This window comes from Vigna umbellata, chromosome 4, assembly GCF_029865625.1.
Source record: "Vigna umbellata cultivar VRB3 chromosome 4, Vumbellata_1.0, whole genome shotgun sequence".
Taxonomy (NCBI): Eukaryota; Viridiplantae; Streptophyta; class Magnoliopsida; order Fabales; family Fabaceae; genus Vigna; species Vigna umbellata.
In genome coordinates, this window is record NC_142168.1 from 32159139 (window position 1) to 32186172 (window position 27034).

Below are 27034 nucleotides of genomic sequence, written 5' to 3' on the forward strand. Positions count from 1 at the left end.
ACCAATAACTTAATATGAAATTATGAAAGATTAGGATTTAAAATCTGTAAATTAATATAAATTGTAAATATATCTGTAAATTAATATAAATTGCAAATATATATATATATATATATATATATATATATATATATATATATATATATATTATTCAATTTACGTACAGAATTTTTTTTTGTTGGACCTTGGTTGGAAGTTTTCGTTGCAGAACAAATTAAAATGAAATTATGTCGTTTGAACTATTATGTTTTCAAGTAAGAGAAATTACATTTTTACAAAAACTATACATTTTGGTGACTTGGTTTAATAATTTTATTGTGATTCTAGTTTCTTCTTGTATTTCCATACATATTTTTCCTGCATTCCCGTATAGAAAAGTTTTTTGATTATTTTTGAACTATATAATCTGAAAATTAGAAATAATTTTTAACTATATAATTTATTTTTTTAAATTGTATAATTTGAAAGTTATTTTTTACCTTTGAATTATGTAATTTAAAAATATTTGTTAAGAAAAAAAATAAATTACATAATTTAGAAGTTATTTTTTACTATGAAATTATATAATATAAACACAATCAAATTGATGTAATTTATAATCAAATAAGATGCAACAGTATAACCAGATCGTGAATAATCATATATTTTTTTTTATTTTTTAATATATTTTAAATATTTCAGTCCAACTCTAAAACAGTCTATAAATATAAACTAATTTCATAGAAACTACCCACTCAATTATCTTATTCACTTTTATATTCATATATTTTATAATTTCTCCTATTTTTATTAACTTGAGCATTATATAATTTTTTGTAATTGAATATTTTCTTTGTCTTCATCAGGAATGATCAATCCTCAAAGATAATTAACTTTCCAAAAATACTATTTTTCTCTAATTTAGGCGAACCATACTCATTTTAAGTAAGAATACTCTCATTTACTTTATCATATTTATGATAGGAATATAAGATGAGTTGAAAATTTTACATTAAATAAAAAGAAAATAAGAAAGAAAGTTGAATAATATATAAGTAAAGATAATCACAAATTTATTATCTTAAAGTTTTTATGGAAAATACATAGATTGCCACCACCAAATACTTGTGCCTAAAGGGAGTTATAAGGTTGTGGATTCAACTTTTCACTAACGTGAAAAATATAAGCTTGGTTTTAAGAGTTTGAAAGAAAGAATGATATAAATTATGAATTTAATTTTCCCACTTAATAAAACTAACAACTAATATTTCCCGATAAAAAAATAAACTTGTTCATAAATAATGTTTCCACTTGATAGGGAAATAATCCATTATACAATATTATAAATTCAATGTATAAATTCAATGTAGGCTAAAAGTCTTATTTGGTAGAAAAATAAGTAAAATGAATAATATATAAATATAAATGTGATATTTGATCTCAAGATGTCAAATCTTTCAAAATCTCCTAATGAAAACTCCAAGAGTGGTACCAAAGTCAAATTCCACATATATCTAATTCAAAACTAGGCTTAGAAATTGAAAATATTAGGATTACGTAAATGTCGGTAATTGGTTATAGTTTTCCACATATATCTTTTTTTCTCAAGCCGATTCTTAGCTTAAAAAAATATATTATTTCATTATTCTTATCCCTAGCAATAATGTGTAGCATTTGTATGATAAAATTAGTTGTGACCACATTGATCAGCACAAAGAAAATTAGGAATAATTTATGCATTGCTTGCATTTTTTTGTCTTAAAGCACCATTAACAGGATGACAGAATATTTTAACCATTGCATTGTTATGATCCCAACATGGTACAACAAGGTGTTATTTTAACCTTTGCATTGTTTAACAATAATATAAGGTTGGTTTGAAGAATTTGGAAGAGAAGGTGGTAGAAGTTATGGATTTAACTCTGACAGTATCTTAATATTACCTTTGCATTCTTATGATCTCAAGGTGTTTTGTTTAATTAATTGAGAAATGTTAATTTAACACACATAATTTTTTTATATTTATTTGACATTATCCTTTCTTACTTTTTACTTTTTTTTTTCGAAAAACTAAAAAAAAATTCACTTTTTAAAGATTATTTTATCCTTGCTAGATGTGTCAAATGAATGTTAATGTGTGTTATGCTACTCTTACTCTAACTGATTTTGTATGGTATATGGGATAGACCGAACAGTTAACATCCACAATCGTTTGGTCTGCTAATTTTGTCAACGGTCAAAACAGATCAAATGTTGGACTGACACTTAAGTTATTAACGTTAGACCAACACTTAAGTTATTGATGTTGGGTCTGCACTTAAGTTATTATAATTGGGACAATGATTTGGGCAAATAAACAACTGATAATAAATTAATTAAGGATATTGATTAAAGATATTGATAACTGATTGCAGGATAAGGAAACTGTTTATGAGTAATAGACCGAATCTAAAGGTAAGTTTGTTTTATAGGACCTATGCCAGTTTAGGATCCACGAAATAACTTATAAATTGAAGATTAAGCCACAAATGTAAGCAGGTTGAATTAATTCTAAGTATTTACTCTCTACTGAATATTATTAATATTATCACATCAGTCACTGACTTGAGAGTCGTAGTGTCTTTTGCAGGTACCCTCCACTCAGCTTAGACTTGAAAAACTTGAAACAGGAAATCCAGAGGTCTGAGAATAAGAAAACTACGACATAAAATGTGTGTTTCTCGGTCCTATGCAGGAACAGATTTGATGAACTTAGTAAACATTTTAGCTTAAAGCTCAAAGTAGAAGGAATTGTCACCTTCTCAGGGATTTAGAGTTAAGGACCACTCATCCATAAGGTTATTAAAACATGTGATTATGCAAATGCTCAACTTGCCCTTCATTTATTTGGTGGGATGGGGCCACAAGGGATTGCGATTCGACACGATATCCAACCTAAATTCAATCACACTCCCTTTACTCACTCTTTTGCTACCATATAATCTATATTTTGTTGCAATACAAACATATATTCTTTATTCCTGTACTACACCGTCAAAGAGTTGAAGGATAAGCAGTTGATATCATTAATAATGTGATATGATAAAAGGATAAAGACACAACAAGATACACACAAGACAGAACTAGAGTGTTACTTTGGTTACACAGAACTAGAGTTTCCTGCCTCAGGTTCTTTTTTTATAATTTCCCACAATCATAATGGCACAGTCACACATACATATAATAATCACTGTTCCTGAAAAAAAGAAACATACGTATGATATCATATATGGGTCCATACAGTAAAGGGTTGCAGCAGCACTAGGAAAAAATCAACCTTGAGATTTCAGCTGCATGCTACAATACATAGAATTGTGGTGATCCTTAAGTTTGAAGTTAAATCATAGTGCATGGAGTGAGGTGCAGTGTCAATAATTTATCTTTGATGCTTAGGGGTCCCTCAAGCTCAAATGGTTGAAATTGAAATGCAAGTTGGAATGCATTAAAACAATGCAGGCTTTTTGCAGTATCCACTACATAACAGTGTGGTAGCTAGATGACAAGCTTGAATCCTTGCCTTACATGAAGGATGATAAGACCCTCCTGAGAGAAAAAGGTGCATCCATTGAGCACAAACAAGACCAGCTGGTTCATCAGTTAGTGCTGTGCTTTGGAATATTATTGCTTTGAAAATTTGCATTCTTTCCCTTCACCACATGATGAAATTGGAAGACCACCAACAGTCATGAAATGATAATTTCAGAATAGAATCAGTGAAAACGTTTGTATATATATCAGTTCCAAAAGATTAATTATAACTGATGATGATGGTGCCAACTTATGCTTTAAATTTGAAACTCTATCTATAGTCTGTTATATATATGATTGATATGATAGCCTCACACTACATATATACACCAAAGTTTTTCTAGGCATCATGGCTATGATGACTCGTCCTTACCACAACAATTATAATTTCCAAAGCGCAATTGATCTTAATTGATGGTTGTTCCCTTTTGAAGTAACCATGTTGTGCATGGCTTCATCAAGTTCTGCAACAGGGTTTGATTGCTGTTGATAATGGTCATGGAGTACTGTAGTTGTAGCCTTTATGGAGTTTTACTACAAACTCATGTCCTTTTTACGTCTCTTTCACGTTACTTTTGAACGTTTAGATTTATTTCTTCATATTATTTATGATTATAAATTCTTTTAAATATTCTTCACAAATTTTATTTCTCTTAAAAAAAATTATTCTAATCTAAATCTTATATATATATATATATATATTCTTTACCTTCTCACTTTTATTTATTTTTCTAGTTGAACTTTAAGTCTAACTCAATATCATTAAGATGAGTTTTGCATAAAAATAAATTTTAGATTTAATTCAACCTTACAAATTCAATTTTTAAATGAGATTTGTATTTATTTATATACTTTAAACTAACCTTATATATTTAATCGATATATAAGATTTTCAAACCGCGAGAATTAAACACATTCTTATATTTTTTTATAGACTTATATCTAAAAAATTAACAAAATAATCACAAATTTCGGAGACTTTGAGTGGTTTAAGATTGTTTTTTCTTAGAGTAAGGAGAATCTTGTACAAGAAACTGAAATATGTGATGAAGTGTGTATCAGATGTTCAGAGTGGGGGCATTGTTCATACATTACTATATTTTATGATAATCCATATAAAAGTCTAACTATAAAATTAATATAAAAGGGATTTGAGTGGTTGATTAATCTAATGGTAGATGGGGTCAAGGAAGTGATGCTTTAAAGATTCATGATGTCTCCTATCCCTTACCACAAAGTCTCTCCATCGATTATGACAACCATTTTCACATCTTCTACTTATACATCATTTAAGTCCTTGTTTGGAAGTTGATTTTTTACTTTTCTTTTTTCCACTTTGCATTTTGTCTAAGTTCATTGTTTCTTTAATTCGATTTTAATTACTATTATATATATATATATATATATATATATATATATAATGATAATTGTGGGATGATTATTATTGGATCATATATGAATATATGTTTGGGTTTTTGTGTAACAATGGCTATTGGATTATCTAGTAGGAGCTATGAGAGAAGATGAAAATATTCTTGTGCTGCTTATAAGTCATAGATTCGAACAAGGCCTAAGTAGAAAAAGTATTGGCAATTCAAAAGTGATGTGATGTTTGAATATTGAGGACAATATATGATGATTATCTCTATTCAGAATTTGTTTGCCAACGTGAAGAAATAGTAGAAAAAAGGTTAAGGATTTTAACCAATGCATAAGTAGTAAATTTTTTTCTTTTTCTTAATATACATTCTTCTTATTATATAATTTTAGTTTCTTTTTTATTTGGTTGTAGATAGTGCAAGTTCATCTGCAAGACTTGTGAAGAGAGCCTCAACTAGATCATCTTTTGAAGACAGATTCTGATCTTTCTTTATTGGAAGCTTAATTAGGGTGAGTGATATTCTTTTATTTGAGATTCTAATTACTTAAATTGATCATAGGAAAAGATAAATTATGGAGTGATGGAGAACATAGATAAAAATGAAAAGATAAAGAAAAAAGAAAACAAACATAAAAGTGAACATATCACTATATTTATCAACAAATTTTATCAATAATTTTTTTCTTCTGTAATTATTAATGAATTTTTTTTGGGCAATTACCAACTAATTTTTGTTTTAGTAATTATTACATATATTTTTCTATAATTATCTACAATTTTTTTTTCAATAATTACAATCATATATAAATTTCCATGGATAAATATTATTGATGGTACTTTTATTAAAGAATTTTTGATGAATTAAAATCCGTTGAAAAAATCATTACTAACAATTGTTAATGTTTCCAACAAATTTAATAATGTGAAAGATAAGAGAATTAACTTATACAACTACATTAAGTAAATAACTTTAAAATGAATTTACTTTGATTAATTTCAACCATTTAATAAATTCATAAGTTCTAAACCTAAATTTATTAATTATAATAGGACCCTAAATAATTATAATCAATCAATTATTATTACAACTTATAAAAGTTTTAAAGTTGCTTTAAGTAAAATTAACCTACTTCTTTTATTAATTCAGTTAGGTATTTTTTGCCAGCCTTCTTAAGTTTAAATCTTACTTGAACAAGTAAAATATGGTTCATACAAGTATCTCACATAGAGAGAAATAATATAATCAAAATAAACCTTTAATAAATTTAAAATATAGTATTCATATAGTTCGAGTTTAATTATATCTATTAAAAAGAAAAATTAGTCCCACATTCACTATTAGAGAATAATTTGTAATCGGTGAAACTCAATTTGTTATGAATGTTTGGAGAAAAGATTCTTAGTCATTTTGGGAATTCTTAATCTATTATTCAGATAAAAATGTTTATGGGTCTTAATTTATAAAAATTATATTCAGTCCAAATATAAAATATTATTAGTTTCAAATATATATAAAAAATTATTAACCTTTTTATTATAATATTTCATTTTAGTCATGTCTGTTAAGATATTATTAAAAGTATTCTAATTAGTCACCATGACGAATTAGAGATGATTATGTATTAATTGTCTTGACTTCGACTCTTGAATAATATGAAAATATTGAATATAATGAAATAAACTTTCTAGTTAAGAACGATTCTCTAATATTATGTATAAGGAAACAAACTTTTAATTAAGAGTTGAAGGGAATTAACCTTGTGTTTGTTTTTATGGATGATACTGTTCAAGAGAAATAGCGACGATGGATTTGCGAATAACTTTGTGTTTGTTTCCTGTGATTTGAGACGATGGAATTGGAGGGATTTACGAGATACATGGGTTTTCAAATCTTCTCTCAAGTGCTCAGATTTGCGATGATTTTAATTAAAATGTCATGTTTGTCCTCCATCATTTCTGAAATAGCATGTATAAAATGATAGGTGAAGACGAAGACAACAGTGGTTGAAGAGCAAAAATAAAATTAATTTTTGGCATGGTGTATTCTATTACAGAATAGCAGTATTCGGTTCCTTCAACAAAGAAAAATTCAACGCTGGTGTATTCGATTCCAGGATTGGGTATTCAGTTCCCCTTGGTGATGCATCAAATGCGTTCGGTTCCGCACCTGGTGTAGCTCCCTCCCATTCCTCGTCTTGCACCTGCTTAATGAAACACCACCACAATGTTGGGGCAAATCCTCGTGGCGAGGCTCCCTCTTTGCAGCCTTGGGCTTGACCGACTGCGACGCTGAATAGAGGCGTGCAGCCGTGCGAATGTTACATGCGCAAGAAGGGCAGTTCCTGGTGGGTGCAGGAGGAGCAACATCGGCGGTGACAGTAGCGGTGGTGTTGGTGTTTGCTTCGTCCTTGTGCGAATCGGGTTCCGGCGAGGGTTTTGGCGAGGATTCTTTGTTGTCTTGCAGGAGAGATCCTTGGGACATGGTGTGAGATAAAGATCAAAAGGGTTTTAGGTTAGGTATGGTGGGATTACGTGTAGAGGATCATGGTTGAGTTATCATTGAAGATAGAAAATCAAAGTGAAGAACGAGGGGTTGTAGAGATAGAACAGAAGAAGGACACTTTCTTTTTTTAGAGAGAGAAACAATGAATGTTTGAAAAAAAAAATTGGAATAATGTTTTTTTGAAATGGATCAAAGAGAGGGACACAAACCCTCAAATTGAAAGAGAGATATATATAAACAAATTTTTTAAATCTGTCACATCAATCAAATCCTACACTAATTCTCACAAACTTTACTATCAAATTCACTCTCAATTACCCACAAATCTACTCAAAAAAACAACAAAAATATTACCCTCAAATCCATTCAATTACTCTTCCCCAAATCATCTCCTACAAATTACCTCAACCGAACACACCCTAAGTTATAACCTCTAAATATGTTGAAATAACGTTATTAACATCTTATCTAAGATATTATTTGTTTTAAAATTTAAAATCCTTGTCATAGTCTTATTTTTAAAAATACCTAATGAGGAAGAATATATATTTAAATTATACTTACTCTCTACTTTAAGCTATGTAAGATTATAATGTATCAAAACATATTACAATATAATTAAAATAAATCTTTAATAAATAAAAAATAAAGTATTTACTTCATTAGACTCTAATTATATCCAATTATAAAAAAAAAGTGAGAATTGTTATCCATTTAGAAGGATGGTTTAACTATAGCAAAAGTGCAAAGCATGTTGGACCCACTATTTAGAAATTGGCAAACACAATCCACCACGAAATATAAGATAGGAGTGATAGTAATAATAGTAAGAGAAGACAAAATCACAACAAAACTTGATAATAAGTAAGAACCCTATTCAATAAGAAAGTGGAATGTGGTGGACTTTCCATCATAATTTATTTATCAAATTTTGAATGTGAATTTGTGATGATGCTCACATCCTAATATCATCATTGTTTCTGTCTTTATTTTATGTTAATGTTGATATTAATTGTTGGTAAACATTAATTTTATAATAATATGATTATAGAAAAAGGAGATTAAAGCTTAAATATATATAATACTAAATAGATATTAACTATATAATACTATTTTTCAAAACCGCTATTTAAACCAAATTCAAGTAAAACCGTGTTGATATATAGGTTAATTATATATTATATAGAAATTTGTTTATACTTATTTTATTTCAGAGTTATTTTTATTTTGTTTTAAAAAAATGGAAAGTCTTTATATTTGATTAAAATTTTCAAATATATATTAATTAATTTTTTCAAATACATCTTAATAATTATACTTGTTCTCATCCGTCTCCTCCATTTAATTTCTTCTTTTTGTGATGATTTGTCTTTTTAACATCATTCATGAAACTTGAAAAGAAAATACGAATCACATAAAATTTTATAATAGTAACTATATACACAAAATGGTCGTTCTAATTTTTTTTTTTGTATAAATTTAAAACAAGTACGTATTTACCTAAAATACAAAGCAAGCATTGTTTATACTTTTATATATTATATTATTATAGATAGAGGATTCAGTTTTTTATGTACATTTTTTTTCTTCAATTTTACTTTTTAGTAACCATTTATCAATATTACTTGTATACGTAAATGAGTACAAATCATTATTAAATTGAATATTGGTTTTTTATTTATTTAGATTTGACCCATATATCTTTATTATGATTAAAGAAAGTTTCTTCATAAGCCTCTATATTGAACTCAAGACATTTACGAGACTGTTTTTTAAAGTAAAATTATTTTATATATTTATCTATATTATTTTAAGAACAACCATGCTATTTTGTGTGAGATTAAGAATTCAAAAATTGAATTTTAAGTTATTTAAATTCGATTACTGTTTGATCATAAATAATTACTTTTGTGATACCATAAAAATAATATTTTGTTTTTCTTGAGTATGAAAGATACTGACTGATACACTGATCGAAATTGCTACAAATTAAATAAATTATCCAAAATTAAAGAATAAACAGAATAATTTCTTATTAAAATCACGAGTGACAATGAAATTGATTTGCAAAAAGAATAATGGAACGGGTAAAGTATGGCAGAGACTTTCTGGGCTTTGTCGGAGTGGTCTCCCACAAAAAGATTCACACGAATCACAGAAAACTGAAAAAGCACATTCTTCAAAGGATTTTTTTTTCTTACAAAATTTAATTTAATTTGAAGAATAAAGCAAACAGCTGCAAACAGTTCTATATTCTCTTTTGTATAGTAAAATGCAATCACAATCTCTAATTCTCCCTGGTTCTCCAATTTTCTCTTTTTCTTTTTTTTGTTACACCACATATAATTCCATTGCTATCAGTTTATACAGAACGCATACAGTTTTACAATATCAGTTTATATAGAAAGTCTCAGAATTTCCACTGTTAAATTCTGATTATCCAGTCTCAGTTTCTGTTTCCATCTTCCTCTCTGTTGATTCTTTTCCATATTTGAGAATAACTGAAACTGTTGTAGTTGTGTGAGCTGAAGTTTGATGTCTGTGCCATTGGAACAAGGCTATGTAGGGTTATCAGAGGTTTCTGCAATGGAAAGTTCTGACAAGTTTTCTACTAGTGCTGGCTTGAACCTCAAGGCTACTGAGCTGAGGCTTGGTTTACCAGGTTCCGAGTCACCGGAGAGAGATGGGGGTGTGGAAGAAAAAAATGGGCACCCTTTAGGCATGGTCAAGAATTTGGTGTCTGGGGCCAAGAGGGGTTTCTCAGACACCATTGATGGGGGTTCTGGGAAATGGCTTCTCTCAGGGAATGGTGGATCTGAGGTGGATTTGGGAAAAGATTGTGGCTTGTTCTCACCAAGGGGTATTGGTGCTGGTGCTGCCAAGGCTGAGTCTGCCAACCAACAAATTTCTGTTGTAAAAGATAAAGTTCCTCTGCCTCCAAAACCGTTGAATGAGAAGAAACCTCAGATATCTGCTCCTGCTGCAAAGTAGCACCATCTTCCTTTAGCATCATCACATGATATATGTATTCTTGTAGTTAATGTTATCTTTGTTCACTTTTTGTGCTGTCTTGTTTATATCTTTTGCATATTTGGAAAATGTTGGAATCAAGAAGAAAATGGGATAATTCAGAGCCAAGAAATGATTTTTTGTTCTTTTTTTTACTTTGAAAAAATATTTGGTTGAATTTTGAATTGAAAAGAAGGAAGAATAAGTGAAGTGTATCAAGACGAGGCTTTTGAGTTCTTTAACTCTTCTTGTTGCTAATTATGTTATCACGTTACTCTCTAGTATTATATAACCTGTTAACTCTTTTCTATGTAATTTAGGGGGTATTTCTTCTATGGTAATCATGATCTCGATTATTTTGGTGGTTCTGTAAGCTTTCTTCTTCATCTTGGTTATCAATTGTTTGCTGCTGTGTATGACTTTGTACTGAACTCCTCGGGTTATTCAGTGTCCTATAACCAATTGTTCAATTTTTATCATGCAACTTTATTCAGTGTTCTTATCTGTTTTGCATTTCCCTTAGGCAGCTTAGTGGTTGGGTTCCTTTCTGTTTTGAAGTTATGATCTTTGATGGTTATCTCAATTTCCCTTTTAATGTAGTGTAATTTTTTTGTTTCTTGGATCAGGGAACAGGTTGTGGGATGGCCACCAATTCGATCTTTCAGGAAGAACTCAATGGCCACTCAGCCTCAGAAGAATGATGATGATGCAGAAGCCAAGTCAGGGTGCCTTTATGTGAAAGTTAGCATGGATGGTGCTCCATACTTGAGGAAAGTGGATCTCAAAAACTTTGCCACTTACATGGAACTGTCTTCAGCACTGGAAAAGATGTTTAGTTGTTTTACAATCAGTGAGTTTTGTTTTTCTTTGCAAGCATATTATTCCATTCAAAGTTGTTCTTACCTTCTTACTGTACAAAATTATGCATAGCTTTCAAATTCCAATATTCTTTGGTTATGGCAATTGTTCTCTTGATTTGATTTTGATGAGCCAAGTATAAAGAATTTATGATGATCAGAAGTGGCACCCTTTTAAATCAGAATCCTAAGTCTTCCAATGTCACAGGCTCAGGCTGGTTGGTTCCATGAGCTGGGGGAATATTTACGGGAGTGCTATGAATAGGTCAAATGATTCTTTACCAATAAAATGGTTTTTATGTTTCAGATTCTGATGATGTTTTCACCAATGACAAGTGCAGGACAATGTGGTTCTCATGGAGTTTCTGGTCGAGATAAGTTGAGTGAAAGTAGATTGATGGATCTGCTTCATGGTTCAGAATATGTTCTCACCTATGAAGACAAGGATGGTGATTGGATGCTAGTTGGTGATGTTCCATGGGAGTGAGTGCATATCATGTCTCTGTTTTGCATTATTCTGATTTGATTTCTATTTTGGTGTTTAGATTTAAAAAAGCATTACTCTGCATAGTAAACATCTGTTAAACTGTGTTTTTCTGCAAATACATTTATTTGATCATCTTAATAATATCACAATCAACAAAGGACAACATGAGAAATGATGTTGTTGTTGTTTAGGATGTTCACTGGCTCATGCAAGAGGCTGAGGATAATGAAAAGTTCTGAAGCAATTGGACTAGGTGAGACTGACTCATACAACTATGTGCTTTCTTTTATATCTTGTCTTAACATTGAAAAACTCATCAGTCATGATATAACTCAACTGCATAATGATACAAAATGATATATATATATATATATATATATATATATATATTGAATCTTGAAGTGTACTTATGTACTTATGTTTGATTCCTGCAGCACCAAGAGCAATGGAAAAATGCAAAAGTCGCAACTAGCTATATGCTATTGATACAGAAAAGATGGAGTACTAATTATTACCTTTAAACACATGATAGAAGAGTTCAAAGGCAAGTGCAGGGCACAAGCTGGGGATTCTCTTGGTTGAATATGTAAAATCCTACGTATAGGATCCAAGTATCTTAGGCCATATATGTTTGTTGTAGACATTTCTTAGGCTTGTTGGTTTATCCTCACTTCTCTTCAGTCACTGCACTGTGAACTTCATAAGATTGAAGCTGTCTCACTAAGTAAATTTTGTAACTCAAGTATATGAAGTTTAATATTGCTGAGCATTTTGAAATTCAAGTCATGCATGAAAAGCAAAATAACATAGGTATTCTGATAATCAAACAAAAGGTGCTTCAATATGAATATGTTAATATAGGAGCATCTTGAATATGCATAATTATTTTTAATTTACTAAAGATAAAACGAATTTATACTCGCATCGACTAAAGATAAGACGAGTTTATAGTATATAAATCATTTAATATATGCCGACTAAAGATAAGACGAGTTTATAGTATATAAATATATATATAAATCATTTGGTTTTATGAGATTGAATTATGTTTAAGATCTATTTTTTAACGTACTATATAATTATAGATTATAACTATTTATTAATATCTAGTTTCATTTTATCGGTTGATTTTATGAGATTGAGTTAAGTTTAAAATTATTCTTTTAATTTTGGATATCTTTTACTACTATTTAGATTATCAAAATCTAATTTGGTGACTCCTCTAAAATAATTTTAACTGTCCTCACACCTTATTTCATTTTTATTTTTCTATATTTTTAATTACGTGTTTAGAAATAAGTACTAGTTAGAATGTAAACGATGTGTTAGGAACCTTAATGCAAGTGTTTTTTTGTTTTTATTTAAACAGTCTTTGTTATGTCCATTATTCCTATAACACCCATCTTATTTTCAAAAAATTATAAAGACAAGAAATAAATTATCAACATAATATATTGTCAAAGACCGAAAAAATAAGTATATGATTACAAAGATTAAACTAAAATAACAAAGATTAAAACGAAAATAAAAGTGAATTAACCATGTATTAGATTAACAATACAAATAAAATTAATTATGCCCTGAACTGTTAAATGAAAAACATATTAATTTAATGAATCTCTACTGATACGGTACCACAAGTATGTTAGAAAGCCTCTTGATAAATATAAATAAGCAAAATATAAACTTTGGAGAGCCTTAATTAAAAAAGTACATATAGTTTTTAAAAGGAGAGAAAGAAAATTCGACACTAATAAATCATAAATAAATTTATATTAAATGTTAATATATTATTTTTATTATAAAATTTTAATATAGTAAATATTGTAAGTTTTTTTGATATATATTGTTTATCTTATTTTTATATTTGATATAAAATTTAACCTAATACTTAAATTCATATGTACAAATTAAATAAATGTATGTATAATTGTTGAATGATTAAGTAAATACACTTTTTTTTAAAGCCATTGTTGGATTTTTCCACTTAAAGACGAAAATATCCACAATATAGTAAGTGAAAATTGTTTTCCATATATACCATACTTAATCTTAAATAGGCCCGTAATAAGAAATTAATTTAAGCTTAACTAAAATAGAAAAACTTACCAAAACTTGAAAAAAGATATATGAAAATGAGATTTTGTGGATTAAGAAAACGTGATGAGAAAGGAAGGAATTTGAGAGAAAAGTTATTTGATGATGTGATATTTTTGATAGATTAAAAAAAAGTTAATTGATAAAATTAAAAAATTACTATTTTATCATTAGAAATAAAAATAATTATAAATAAAATGTAAATAATGTAAATTATGTTAAAATGAAATATGCATTTTATTTAAAATTAAAATGTAATATCCTATTTATAATAGTTTTAAATTACTAATTTGGAATTTATACATATTCAATAAAATAGGAATAATTAACAAAAAGGAAAGCATATCATAGTCTTTCAAAAGCATAAATGGAATTCAAAACTTATATACAAGAAAGTTCCAACAGAAAAATATATCTACAAAGGAAACAACCCAAAAAAACTAACTATATACTAAACATAACTATACATCTATGGCCTTGTCGCTTAGGACCTGCTCCACTGAAAGTTCATTTCTCTCTGTTCACAGTCATCAGGTGATCATTTAAAAAAGAAACAACAAACAAAAACAAGCAAACAACACATAAATGGTAAGCTAATGTCAAAAGAATATGGAATTATAAATTAGTATATAATATATTTCACTTTCAAACTAAGCATAACACCTAAACATATCATAAAAATCTAGACTTGATTGATTCAGATACATGTATTATTGTTGAACTATGACGAGTTGTGCACTAGTGGTGGTTTCTGCTACTACTCTCCAGAGCTATTGCCAATGAGTTTCACCCTACCATACACAAGATTAGTCTATTAATGCCTTAGGCCAAGGTAAAACCTATAAACTAGGACCTTCTGCTACTCTTACCACATGTTCATCCCTCTCTACTTGAGAATGAATGACCATTAGGATGTTAGAATAACCTCCAAGACTAAACTCCTACAATAATACATACACTACTTGAAACAACCATCAAGAATTTCTCCCTTGAAATTCTTTTCAAACCAACATACATAGCAAACAAGCATTAAAATATCAAGACATCTCCAATCCATAAGAAACAAAAGAGAAAAAAAAATCAAAAACCAAACTAGCACATAGGGTGCCCAACTCTAGCCCATGCTCGCCTAGCGAACTCACCCAGCGAACTCACGCTGCACCCAACGAGCTCACCCTGCGTCCAACGAGTACTTAAACAAAGAGTTCTGCAAGTCTAGCGAAAACTCTCGCTCAACCCCTACAACATATAGCGACCCTTCACTATTAACTCGGCCAGCGCGTAGAACTTTCTGGAAAAGCAGCGCTCAGTGCCAAAAGGGAGCGCTCAACGCTTTGGAGCCTAGTGGCTCACTGTTTTGGCAGCGTTGAGTGCCACACAGGGCCGCTCAACGTCATACCATATGACAACAACTTGTTTTTCTGGTTTAGCTGCACCTAAAACCTATTCAAATGACCAAATTGGTTTCTTTGAGACTAAGATTGATGCAAAATATGTTTATGGTAAATGTTAAGTACCACTTTGCTCATTTGATAAAAAACAAGATGTGCCAGACCAACTTAACAACTCAAAAGCATCTATAACCAATTCTACACATTGTAAACCATAAATTTTCAAACTAAGGGTCTAAACAGGTTAAAATTAACTCAAAAATGACCTGAAACCTTCATTTTTATCACAAACCTTCTCCTTTAGATTCTCACTTGTTAAAACCCCTAAAATGGACCAAAATAGCCTAAAACTCAACCTGCAAATTCTACCTATTTACTACCCTCGAAACCAACATTAGATTTTTGGTTAACTAAGGTTCTAAACAAGTTTAAAATGACCTAAAAATGGACTCCAAACATTAGTTATCTCTCCAAAATCGCTCATGTAGAAATCCACCTATAAAAACCCCAATTTAGACTAAAAATCAACCCAATAACACTCCCTTTTCACTACTTTCAATTTTACATCTGTTTTGTACTTAATTAGACTAAAAATGAATTCTGAAACCATAAATCATTAATGTGTTCATAACAATTTGAATGATTTTTTGCTACCAACCATAAAAGAGATTGAGAATGAGAATAAAGATTTTGATAAAGAAAGTAAAAGACTTAGAGTAGGTATTTCAAAAGTTTGGAATCATTTTACTAAAATTGATATTAAAAATAGTAAAGAGAAAACAAAAATACAATGCATGTGGTGGAGATCTGAAACAAATTGGAGGATCATACAAAAGATAAAAGAAGAGTTGTTGATGGGTTTATTTTTTTTGATAAGGAAGATATTATATAATATGAATACACATAAAGATATTTCATATATATATAATTTTTAATTAAAAACTTTATTAAATTTAAAAGTCTTTATATAATATTCAACTGTATCATTTTATCTAATGTAACACTTTCACTCACTTTTTTTTTTTTCAAATAGTTGTTGGCATGAACAAGTTATGACCAACATTTAGACTCTGTTTTTTTCAGTGGATTTGAGGGAGTGAATTTGAGGGGATTTGAGGAGAGGATTTGAAGATAAATTTTTTTATCGTTTATTTGAGTGAATTTGGAGGTAAATGAGAGTGAATTTGGAAATAAAATTTGTGAGAATTAGTATAGAATTGTATTGACGTGACAAATTAAAAAAATTTATTTCCAAATTCACTGTCATTTACCTCGAAATTCACTCAAATAAACGTAAAAAAAATTATCTTCAAATCCTTTCAAATCCCCTAATCCACTCAAAAGAACAAGGCCTTATTAAAGTTAACTTTGTGTGCTCGAATTATACTACCGATGCCATCGCCGTTGAAGCGTCCCATATTTGATGCGTTTTGTTGGCCTCCATGAGATGATGGTGGTGTTGGAAGATTGGTGTCGCTGTCTTCACTCTCAGATAGCAGAAATCTACGCTGTTGCGATTGGAGATTCTTGCAATGAGGGCATGCAGAAGGCTTCCACTTCCCTGTTCGAACCACTTCTTCAATCATGTAAAGTAATGCCGAAGAAGGGTGTTCCACAGGGCCGTCTACGATGAAATCTAATTGCCCATTAACCGCTCCAATCTTCACTACAACTGAAAAACCCATATTCACTCCACTTTCACCAAAATTTCCAGCACTAGCACTATTCACGTAATAATGTGCTAGGGTTACCATGTAGGGTCGTTCATCATTCCTTTTCTTCATCTTCTGCGTAACAAGAAGACCTTTCCTGGTTCCACACGCATTTGTCCAACTCTGCGTTTCAACCTCGCCACTCAATGATTCACGAAAATTTGAAAAATTATTTCCCACCAGATTTCTTCCGTAAAGAAGACCAGTTTCTTTTTCTTTTTCCACTGAAATGGAAATAAGTTCACGAAGACAAACACTTCCTGAATCCTCCTTTAATTTTACGCTATAACAATCCCTGATATCGATGCGTAATACTCTGTCTCTGATTTTTGTTATGGAAAGTGTAGAAGTCATTCCGTCTACGTCGTACACCAGTTTCCAACATGGCCCGCTAGGACTTTCAAATTTTGTGACGCTAATGGTAGCCGCTTTGTCCAGTTTAATATCGTAAAAAGAATAGTTTCGATTTCCCAGTAGACGAGCGCCGCTAGGACTATTCCCCATTTCTACTCAACAATTTCCAGAAGCACTGTATCTGCACGCATGATCATAAATGTATTGCTTACCATATCGAAAGCATTCACTTCTCTTCAAACATGACAAAATCATTACAATTTCACCTTAATGTATTCAATCCCATTCAATAAACACTTTTAATATAACCCTTTTACAAAAATATATTAATAGTAGAAAAACAAATGCTGTAACAAAAGCAAACAACTAATTATCCTCAAACTGTGGAAAGATCAACGTAGCTAGACATAAATCCAACCGTACCTGCTCTTGCAACTCGACCACCTGAATGAACTTTTTCGATAATTCCGATGAAGGTGAAGACGAAGAATTTGGTGCAGCAGTTCATTGGTGTGTGCACATATGGAAAGAATATAAATAGATAGACTATAGATTCTTCCCACTGTAACATCAACATCAAGGGAAGCGTTAATCTTCCGCAGAATAATTTAGATGGCATCTAATTCTTCCTCCAATATATTATCACTCTTCTCTATCTTTAGAACATAATTCTCATCATGGCATTGTTTTTTTGACTTCGTTGAGTGAACGACATCCATCCGTAATATAGTGACTTTCTTCTCAATCAATCGATACCAACATCTCATTCATTATCTAAAACATAAAAGTTCTTTCCAATCGTGTTATGTGCTGTGTTGGCTTAGCCCTTCACTCTCATCTCTAGTTCAACTGTTCATTCTTCAGGTTTTTTAGGTTCTTTATCTGAAAATTCACAGCACCCACTTTTGCTCACTCCCTCAGCACTTGACCTTGCTACTAATTCTGCTGTTTGATGTATTCACTTGCCAAAGATTATGTATATCTACAAAGCAACAATCTTTAGGGATCGCAAAATTTTGCATGCACCATTTAATTTCATTAAAATGCTTATAATTATCTTGTTTTGAAAAATAAATAATCTGCCTCTTATATTAACTTATCACAGTTTTTTTTTATTATCGCCATAAAATTTTGATAATAAAAATATTACAGTGAGATAATCGGTCATAAATAATTTATAATATGTCACCGAAGTAAAATATTTTATAACATTTAAAATACGTTGACTATTAACATTTTTTATTTCTCAAATCAGGATGTATAGGAGTAAACACAGGTTTACTTTATATTCGAAACTAAGATAAATTTAATCTTTAAAGATCGATTGATTTCATTAGCATCCTAACGACATGAAAAGAAGATTAATTTATTAGTAAACAGGAATAAGCATTCTTCTCATTTCAAGGAATTTGGTTATTTTGTAAAAGTTTATATATTGATTGGTTATTGAAAGAAGTTTTTAGAATTCATAAATATTAAGAACAACCATGAACTATTGTTTCCTCAAATAAAGATAGTTGAATGCAGAAATATCCAAATTTATTAAAAAAATAATGTATAGAGTTTAAGGGTGTAGTAATTTAAATAAATGTTGTAATGTTAAAGAAAATCTTAAAACATAGTAAAATAAAATCAGTGTAATAATTCCTTTTAAGAAAAAAAAACAGTAAAGGGAAAGAGGAAGAATTTTGCATGCTAAGGTTTGAGGTTTAATATGAAAAGTAATGTAAAAATGTGTTAAATTTTAATATTTAGATTTTAAAACTATTAATAAAAAAAAATAAGAACTCAAAAATTGCTTGAAAATGAAAAATACAACTTCCAGCAAGAAAATTTTAGATTTTTATAAAATTTAATAGAGGTGAATGATTATATAAAAATGATCATTTCTCCCTCATGTTATCCAATAACTCTTATCTATGTCAAGAAATTAGAAAAATAAATATAAATGAAGTTTCATCAAAGTATTAGAATGAGTTTTGTCTTTTAAAACGGGAAAGAAAACATACAAAGTATAAAAAATTAATTAAAGATTGTTGTTCATCACTGTAGAAAAAAAAAAGAGCTTGAGGAATAATGTTTTAAAAAACCTCAAATAGAAAAATTTGTAAAGTGAGTTTTAAATAACTTTTTCAGTGCTATTATTTAATTTAAAGACTATATAAGATGTAAAAATTATACCGTTTAACATCTTATAGGATAATCCGGTTAGTACACACTTCTAACCGGATTTCACAGACACATCGGGCGTTTCGCAATCCACTTCACAGAGAACAAATTTCAGTAATTATCAGATTTCACAATCCGATTCATGCTATCCTTTTATTGCTAATTATCACATTGTGCATAATCTATTATTTATCACTATCCTTTTATTGCTAATTATCCTTTGCTCAGTATAACTCTAGACAAAGTGGTAAATTAATGGGAGAGCCTTGACTTATGAGAAATTATCGAACACCTCAGTTTCATCCTACCATTAATGGCACATTGTAGTTTGTTATAAGTTGACATAACATTGTAGCAAATATGATACTTCACCTTTCTATCCCGATACATCTTCTCTTTCCCTATTTGGAGGTTCATTTTGCAAGTTGTTCCATCAATGTGACTAAGGTAATTAGAGGAAGAACAAAAATCACACATAAAAGTAACATGATTCGGTTGAAATGCTAAGAAAACTTTCAATCTACATCTACAACAGAATTCACTATAACGCAAGAATTACAATACATAAGTTTCTTTCTTTAACAATCTAACTCAATACAACTCAAATGTTGCATCTTTGAGTTAGCTTATTGAATGAAGATACAAGGTCCTATTTATTGATCAAAACACAATAAATATATATTGAATCTTGAAGTGTACTTATGTTTGATTTCTGCAGCACCAAGAGCCATGGAAAAATGCAAAAGTGGCAACTAGCAATATGGTATTGATACAGAAAAGATGGAGTACTAATTATTACCTTTAAACACATGATAGAAGAGTTCAAAGGCAAGTGCAGGGCACAAGCTGGGGATTCTCTTGGTTGAATATGTAAAATCCTACGTATAGGATCCAAGTATCTTAGGCCATATATGTTTGTTGTAGACATTTCTTAGGCTTGTTGGTTTATCCTCACTTCTCTTCAGTCACTGCACTGTGAACTTCATAAGATTGAAGCTGTCTCACTAAGTAAATTTTGTAACTCAAGTATATGAAGTTTAATATTGCTGAGCATTTTGAAATTCAACTCATGCATGAAAAGCAAAATAACATTGGTATTATGCTAATCAACAAAGGTGCTTCAATATGTTAACAGGAGCATTATAGAATATGCATTATTATTCTCACATCGACTAAAGATTAATTTATAATATATAAATAGATGTAAATCATTTGATACATATCGGTTTTATGAGGTTGAGTTATGTTTAAAGTTTATTTTTTAACATAATATCAAAGTTATGAATTAGGATTATTCATTAATATCTAATTTTATTGGTTAATTTTATAAAATTGAGTTAAGTTTAAAGTCTATTTCTTAATCTCGAATATTTTTTCTTAGTGTTTAGTTTAACAATTTGGTTTTGAGAAGTCTTCTAAAATCATTTTAACTGTCCTATAATTTTAATGAAGTGTTTAGAAATAAGTACAAGTTAGAATATAAAAGATGTGTTAGGATCCTTAATGCAAGTGTCTTTATTTTTGTTGTACATTATTCCTTAAACACCCATCTTATTTTCAAAAAATTATAAAGACAAGAAATCAATTATCAACATAATATATTGTTAAAGATCGAAAAAATAAGTATATGATTACAAAGATTAAATAAATTATCAACATAATATATTGTTAAAGACCGAAAAAATAAGTATACGATTACAAAGATTAAACTAAAATAACAAAGATTAAAACGAAAATAAAAGTGAATTAACCATGTATTACATTAACAATACAAATAAAATTAATTATGCCCTTTGTGAAATGAAAAACATATTAATTTAATGAATCTCTATTGATACGGTACCACAAGTATGTTAGAAAGCCTCTTGATAAATATAAATAAGCAAATATAAACTTTGGAGAGCCTTACTTAAAAAAGTACATATATTTTTTAAAAGGAGACAAAGAAAATTTCACACTAAATAAATCATAATAAATTTATATTAAATATTAATATATTAATTTTATTATAAAATTTTAAGTTAATAAATCTTTTAAGTTTTTTTATTTATATATTGTTTATCTTGCTTATTTTATTTGATATAAAATTTCAACTAATACTTAAATTCATATATACAAATTAAATAATTAATGTATGTATAACTGTTGAATGATTAAGTAAATAGTGTTTCTTTAAAAGCCATTGTTGGATTTTTCTACTTAAAGACGAAAACATCCACAATATAGTAAGTGAAAATTATTTTCCATATATACCATACTTAATAATAAAGAGGCCAGTAATAGAAAATTAATTTGAGCTTAACTAGAGTATAGAAACTTACCTAAATTTGAAAAGGTATTTTTGGAATGTTATTTGGATTAAGTAAAAGATGTTAAGAAATGAAAGAATTTGAAAGGAGAATGAATAAATAATGTGATATCTTATATAGATTAAAAAAGTTTTAATTGATAAAATTAACATATAACTATTTTACCATTAGATGTAAAAATAATTAAAATTATAGTGTAAAATATGTAAATTATATTAAAATGAAATATGAATTATTATTTAAAAATGAAATATGAATTATTATTTTTAATTAAAAATTATTAAATAAAAATTATAATTAATTAGTGTAATAATTTATATCTGGCCATAAAAGATATGGAAAATGCAACAGTACGTAGGTTAAAAGTACATGGGCAATTGGTAAATGCACAATATTAATCGATCTTTCTCCCTCTTCTTTTCAATTGAGCGAGGAAATTCATTTGCCCGAAACTCGCTGTTCCGCGCTTTTTAACGTAAATTTACCAAAAAAATTGATAAAATAACTTTTTTAATTAAAAAAATTATTTAAAGGATAAAATAAAAAAATATGCATACTAAAAATAAAAAATATTTTATATATACGTATAAATTATATATATATATATATATATTTATTTATTTATATTGTTTATTTTTTAATGTGGTATAATAGCATAAGATTATGTTTTAGTTAAGATTTACATTTATTATACCATCCACTATTAAATTTTTACGAATTTTCACATTCAATGTCCTTTAAATGATAAACGTGTTGGAGATTCCACTCCACTAAAAATAACATTAAGTTTAACACTACAAAATGTTCTTTCTTATTTTTAAGCATAACAAGAAACTTTCTATTAATTTTCTTTTGAATAGAGATTTGAACAAAACTAATACTATAATATTAAAAAATAAAAAAAGTAAATAACTCTATATATATATAATATTTGATTGTGTAATTATATTTTATTCTAATAATAATCTCAAGGAAAAGGAAGAGACAGATTGTGAATATATATTACATGAGCATATTCGACACAACACAAGAAAAACACAAACACATTCATCTGAACAAATAATATATTTTAATTATAATTATATTATTTTTTAATTTAAAATCATAATTATATTATTAAAAATGGTGTCGAATGTCATCTTTTTAAGCCGTGTCAAACTAACTTTTTAATTTTAGTGAGAGGAAACACAAATAAGTGAGTGTGCAGGGCTATAAGAAACAACTTGTTGAAGACAAAGAAAAATGATTATTTGATATAATTAAACTTTTTATTTGATATTATATTTACTTACCTTTTACTTTTTTTAAAAAAAAAATATAAAACTTTACATTTTTAAAACTATTTTGCCCTTATATTATCTATCATATGAATTTAAACGTGTGTCATGATATTTAAAGATAAAATGAGAGTTGTTGACTTATTTATATTTTTGATAACGAAGATATTATATAATATGATATAACCTAATATACATAAAGATATTTCACACAATTTTTCATCAATAACTTAACATGAATTGATGAGTGTTACATCTTATGTAATATTTAAATCTGTCATTTTTATTAAAGACTTTCACTCACATATTTTCTCAAATGATTGTTGTTATGAAACTGTTTAATAAATTTAACTTCCTTTGCATGAATTATATTACCGATGCCATCGCCTTTGAAGCGTCCCTTATTTGATGCATTTTGTTGGCTTCCATGAGATGATGGCGGTGTTGGAAGATTGGTGTCGCTGTCTTCACTCTCAGAAACCAATCTACGCTGTTGCGATTGGATATTGTTGCAATGAGGGCATGCAGAAGGCTTCCACGTCCCTGTTCGACACACTTCTTCAATCATGTAAAGTAATGCCAAAGAAGGGTGTTCCACAGGGCCATCTACACTATAATCTAATTTCCCATCAACCACTCCAATCTTCACCACAACTGAAAAACCTATGTCTACACCACTTCCACCACTATCCCTATTCACGTAATAATGCGCTACGGTAATCATGTAGGGTTGTTCTTGGTTGCTTTTCTTCTTCTTCTGCGTAACAACAAGACCTTCCATGGTTGCACACGTATATGTCCAACTCTGCGTTTCTACCTCGCACCTCAATGATTCACGAAATTTAGAAAAACTCCTTGACTTCATAACAGTTCCTACCATAGTTACTGCGGAAAGAAGGCCAGTTATTTGATCTTTTTGCACCATAAAAGAAATAAGCCGACGTGTATGAAAACTCATAGTTCCTGTATCATCAAACCTTACTTCTACGGGATTATATAAGACATTGATGATTAAATCATCATCACCTGATCTTTCGTTGGTCAATTTTGCTATGGAAAGTGTACATGTCATTTCGTGAACGTCGTACACAAGTTTCCAACGTGATTCCAAAAGACCTTCCTCATTTTTGACGCTAATGGTAGCCGCTTTGCCCAGTTTAATATCGTAAGAAGAATACTTTCCATTTCCCAGTAGACGAGGGCCGCTGGGACTATTACCCATTTCAATTCAACAATTTCTAGCAGCACTGTATCTGCACGAATGATCATAAATATATTTCTTACCATATCAAAACCATTCACTTCTCTTCAAACATGGCAAAATCATTACAATTTCACCTTAATCTATTCAATCCCATTCAATAAACACTTTTAATATAACCCTTTTACAAAAATATATTAATAGTAGAAAAACAAATACTGTAACAACAGCAAACAACTAATTATCCTAAAATTGGAAAGATCAACGTAGCTAGACATAAATCCAACCATACCTGCACCTTTTTTCCATAATTCCGATGAAGGTGAAGACGAACAATTTGGTGCTGCAGTTCATTGGTGTGTGCACATATGGAAATAATATAAATAGATAGATCATAGATTCTTCTCATACAGTAACATCAAAGGGAAGCGTTAATCTTCCGCAGAATAATTTATATGGCATCTAATTCTAGATCCAACACACAATTCTCTATCGTCTGGAACATAATTCTCATCATGGCATTACTTTTTTTACTTTGTTCAATTCTTTCCATTGAGTGAACGACATCCATCAGTAATGCACAGTGACTTTATTCTCAATCAATCGTTGCCAACATCTCAGTCATTATCTAAAACATAAAAGTTTGGTGGATGATCGATTAGAGATAAGACCAAATTATAATATATAAGTGAATTGCAAACCTCACCTTATAAGCCGGTTTTGTGAGGTTAAATTAAGCTTTAAAACCCACCTTCTAATATGGTATCATAATCATGGTTAGAGTCTATTCTAGCGAATTCTATGTGGACATTCTATTATTCTATTTTACCCGTTATCGATCGGGCCGTTATCGGACCACCCAATTTCTATTAGCCCTTCACTCTCATCTCTAGTTCAACTCTTCACTCTCATCTCTAGTTCAACTCTTCATTCTTCTGCTTTTTTAGGTTCTTTATCCCAAAATTCACAACACCTTTGCCATTAATTCTGCTGTTTGATGTATTCACTTGCCAAAGACTATGTATATCTACAAAGCAACAATCTTTAGGGATCGCAATTTTTGCATGCACCGTTTAATTTCATTAAATGCTTATAATTATCTTATTTTGAAAAATAAATAATCTGCTTCTTATATTAAACTTATCACTGTTTTTTTTTTTCCATTATCCCCATAACGTTTTGATAATAGAAATAATAAATTGAGATAATCAGTCATAAATAATTTATAATGTCACCGAAGTAATATATTTTATTGCATTTGAAATACAAGGACTATTAACATCTTTTAGAAAATCATTGAAAGAATTTGGTTATTTTGTAAAAGTTTATATATTGATTAATCATTGAAAGAAGTTTTTAGAATTCATAAATGTTAAGAACAACCATGTTGTAATGAACAAGAATATTACTCATCTTTAAATCACTATGAAATATTGTTTCCTCAAATCTATTATAAAGATAGTTGAACACAGAAATAACAAAATTTATTAAAAAATAATGCATAGAGTATAACTGTAGTAATTTAAATAAATGTTGTAATGTTAAAGAAAATCCTAAAACATAGTAAAATAAAATTAGTGTAATAATTCCTTTTAATAAAAAAAAATTCAGTAAAGGGAAAGCGGAAGAATTTTGCATACTAAGGGTTTAAAATGAAAAATAATGTAAAAATGTGTTAAATTTTAATATTTAGATTTAAAAACTATTAATAACAAAAAAATGCGAAATCAAAATTGCTTGAAAATTAAAAATATAACTTCCAGGAAGAAAATTTCAGATTTTTATAAAATTTAATAGAAATGAATGATTTTATAAAAGGGATCATTTCTCCCTCACGTTATTCTATAACTCTTATCTATGTCAAGAAATTAGAAAAATAAATATAAATGAAGAATTTTTTTATCAAATTAATAGAATGAGCTTTTTGTCTTTTAAAAAGTGAAAGAAAACACAAAGGACAAAAAATTAATGGGTTAAACTTTTAGTCCCTAATTTATTAAGCGATTTTATTTTTAGTTTTTCTTTCAAACTTTGGTACATTTTGATTCTTCTCTTTAAAGAAACCATAATTTTTCGTCCTCCAAAATCGTGTTAAAAATCAGCTGAGGTGGCTAACAGTGGTATGCCACGTCATTTTTTTTTCCTGAGACTGAGTGAATCTTTCCTGGCTTTTCTCCCTCCCTCTCCCTCCGTCTCCTTCTTTTCATCTTCACGCTTCTTTCCCTCCATCTTCCACTCTTCTTGCTCATCAAACCCCTTGTCAACGCCGCAGCCGCACACCTCCCCTCCTTGTCCACCACCACACATACGCCGCAGCCGCTTCACCCATTCTGGCTCCACTTCAGCATAGAAAAGCAATTGAGATCCATAACACAAAATACTAACAAGCTCCATCTATTCAACTAAGTGAAAAGCAATTCAGATCCATAACATAAAAAAAAAAAAGAATCAAACAAACCCATTTATCCCATTTCTTTCCACAATATCAAGGTAAGAAAATCCATGTCGCCAAGTTTGATCTCCTCCAACAAATTTTCGAAATAAAACAAAAATAAAAAAATCAAGAAGAAAATGAACAACAAACTAACGTATAAATTAAAGTACAAAAAACCCAGATAAAAAAAACCGCAAAAAATGAAACTCCGAAGCAAAGTTTCATCGGAAAACGACAAAATTACCGAATCGAAAGCAAAGAATGAAAATTTAACGAACCTTTGCGAGAAATGGTAGCTCATGCAACT

At 29.2% G+C, this 27034-nt stretch overlaps 3 protein-coding genes across 4 annotated transcripts; 1 reads left to right on the forward strand and 2 right to left on the reverse strand.

Moving 5' to 3' along the window:
* Positions 1-9633: 9633 nt before the first annotated feature.
* On the forward strand, positions 9634-12552 carry PAP2 (phytochrome-associated protein 2). 2 transcript variants are annotated; one of them, XM_047291802.2, is made up of 5 exons: positions 9649-10417; positions 11066-11289; positions 11638-11779; positions 11975-12036; positions 12218-12552. In XM_047291802.2, exons 1-5 carry the CDS (start codon positions 9966-9968, stop codon positions 12253-12255), a joined length of 918 nt encoding a protein of 305 aa, XP_047147758.1. In that variant the 5' UTR covers positions 9649-9965; the 3' UTR covers positions 12256-12552. The 2 variants fall into 2 exon arrangements, 1 of the variants encoding a protein (XP_047147758.1); XR_015786196.1 differs by lacking the exon at positions 12218-12552 and having other exon boundaries at positions 9634-10417; positions 11604-11779.
* A 1634-nt stretch (positions 12553-14186) lies between these two features.
* On the reverse strand, positions 14187-17861 carry LOC148199915 (uncharacterized). Its single transcript, XM_088111656.1, has 2 exons — positions 17761-17861; positions 14187-17518 (listed from the first exon to the last, which is right to left on the reverse strand). The coding sequence occupies exon 2, from the start codon at positions 17485-17487 to the stop codon at positions 16609-16611; it is 879 nt and encodes a 292-aa protein (XP_087967782.1). The 5' UTR covers positions 17488-17518; positions 17761-17861; the 3' UTR covers positions 14187-16608.
* Positions 17862-22787: 4926 nt separating this feature from the next.
* On the reverse strand, positions 22788-24686 carry LOC148199916 (uncharacterized). Its single transcript, XM_088112169.1, has 2 exons — positions 24586-24686; positions 22788-24345 (listed from the first exon to the last, which is right to left on the reverse strand). The coding sequence occupies exon 2, from the start codon at positions 24312-24314 to the stop codon at positions 23379-23381; it is 936 nt and encodes a 311-aa protein (XP_087968295.1). The 5' UTR covers positions 24315-24345; positions 24586-24686; the 3' UTR covers positions 22788-23378.
* Positions 24687-27034: the final 2348 nt, after the last annotated feature.

What these genes read in the sequence shown, in the direction of transcription:
- PAP2 (XM_047291802.2), top strand. Translation starts at nt 9,966, where the DNA reads ATGTCTGTGCCATTGGAACAAGGCTATGTAGGGTTATCAGAGGTTTCT. An exon ending in GTTGGTGATGTTCCATGGGA is followed by an intron (nt 11,780 to 11,974) that starts GTGAGTGCATAT and finishes GTTGTTGTTTAG; the next exon opens with GATGTTCACTGGCTCATGCA. An exon ending in TTCTGAAGCAATTGGACTAG is followed by an intron (nt 12,037 to 12,217) that starts GTGAGACTGACT and finishes TGATTCCTGCAG; the next exon opens with CACCAAGAGCAATGGAAAAA.
- LOC148199915 (XM_088111656.1), bottom strand. Translation starts at nt 17,487, where the DNA reads ATGGGGAATAGTCCTAGCGGCGCTCGTCTACTGGGAAATCGAAACTAT.
- LOC148199916 (XM_088112169.1), bottom strand. Translation starts at nt 24,314, where the DNA reads ATGGGTAATAGTCCCAGCGGCCCTCGTCTACTGGGAAATGGAAAGTAT.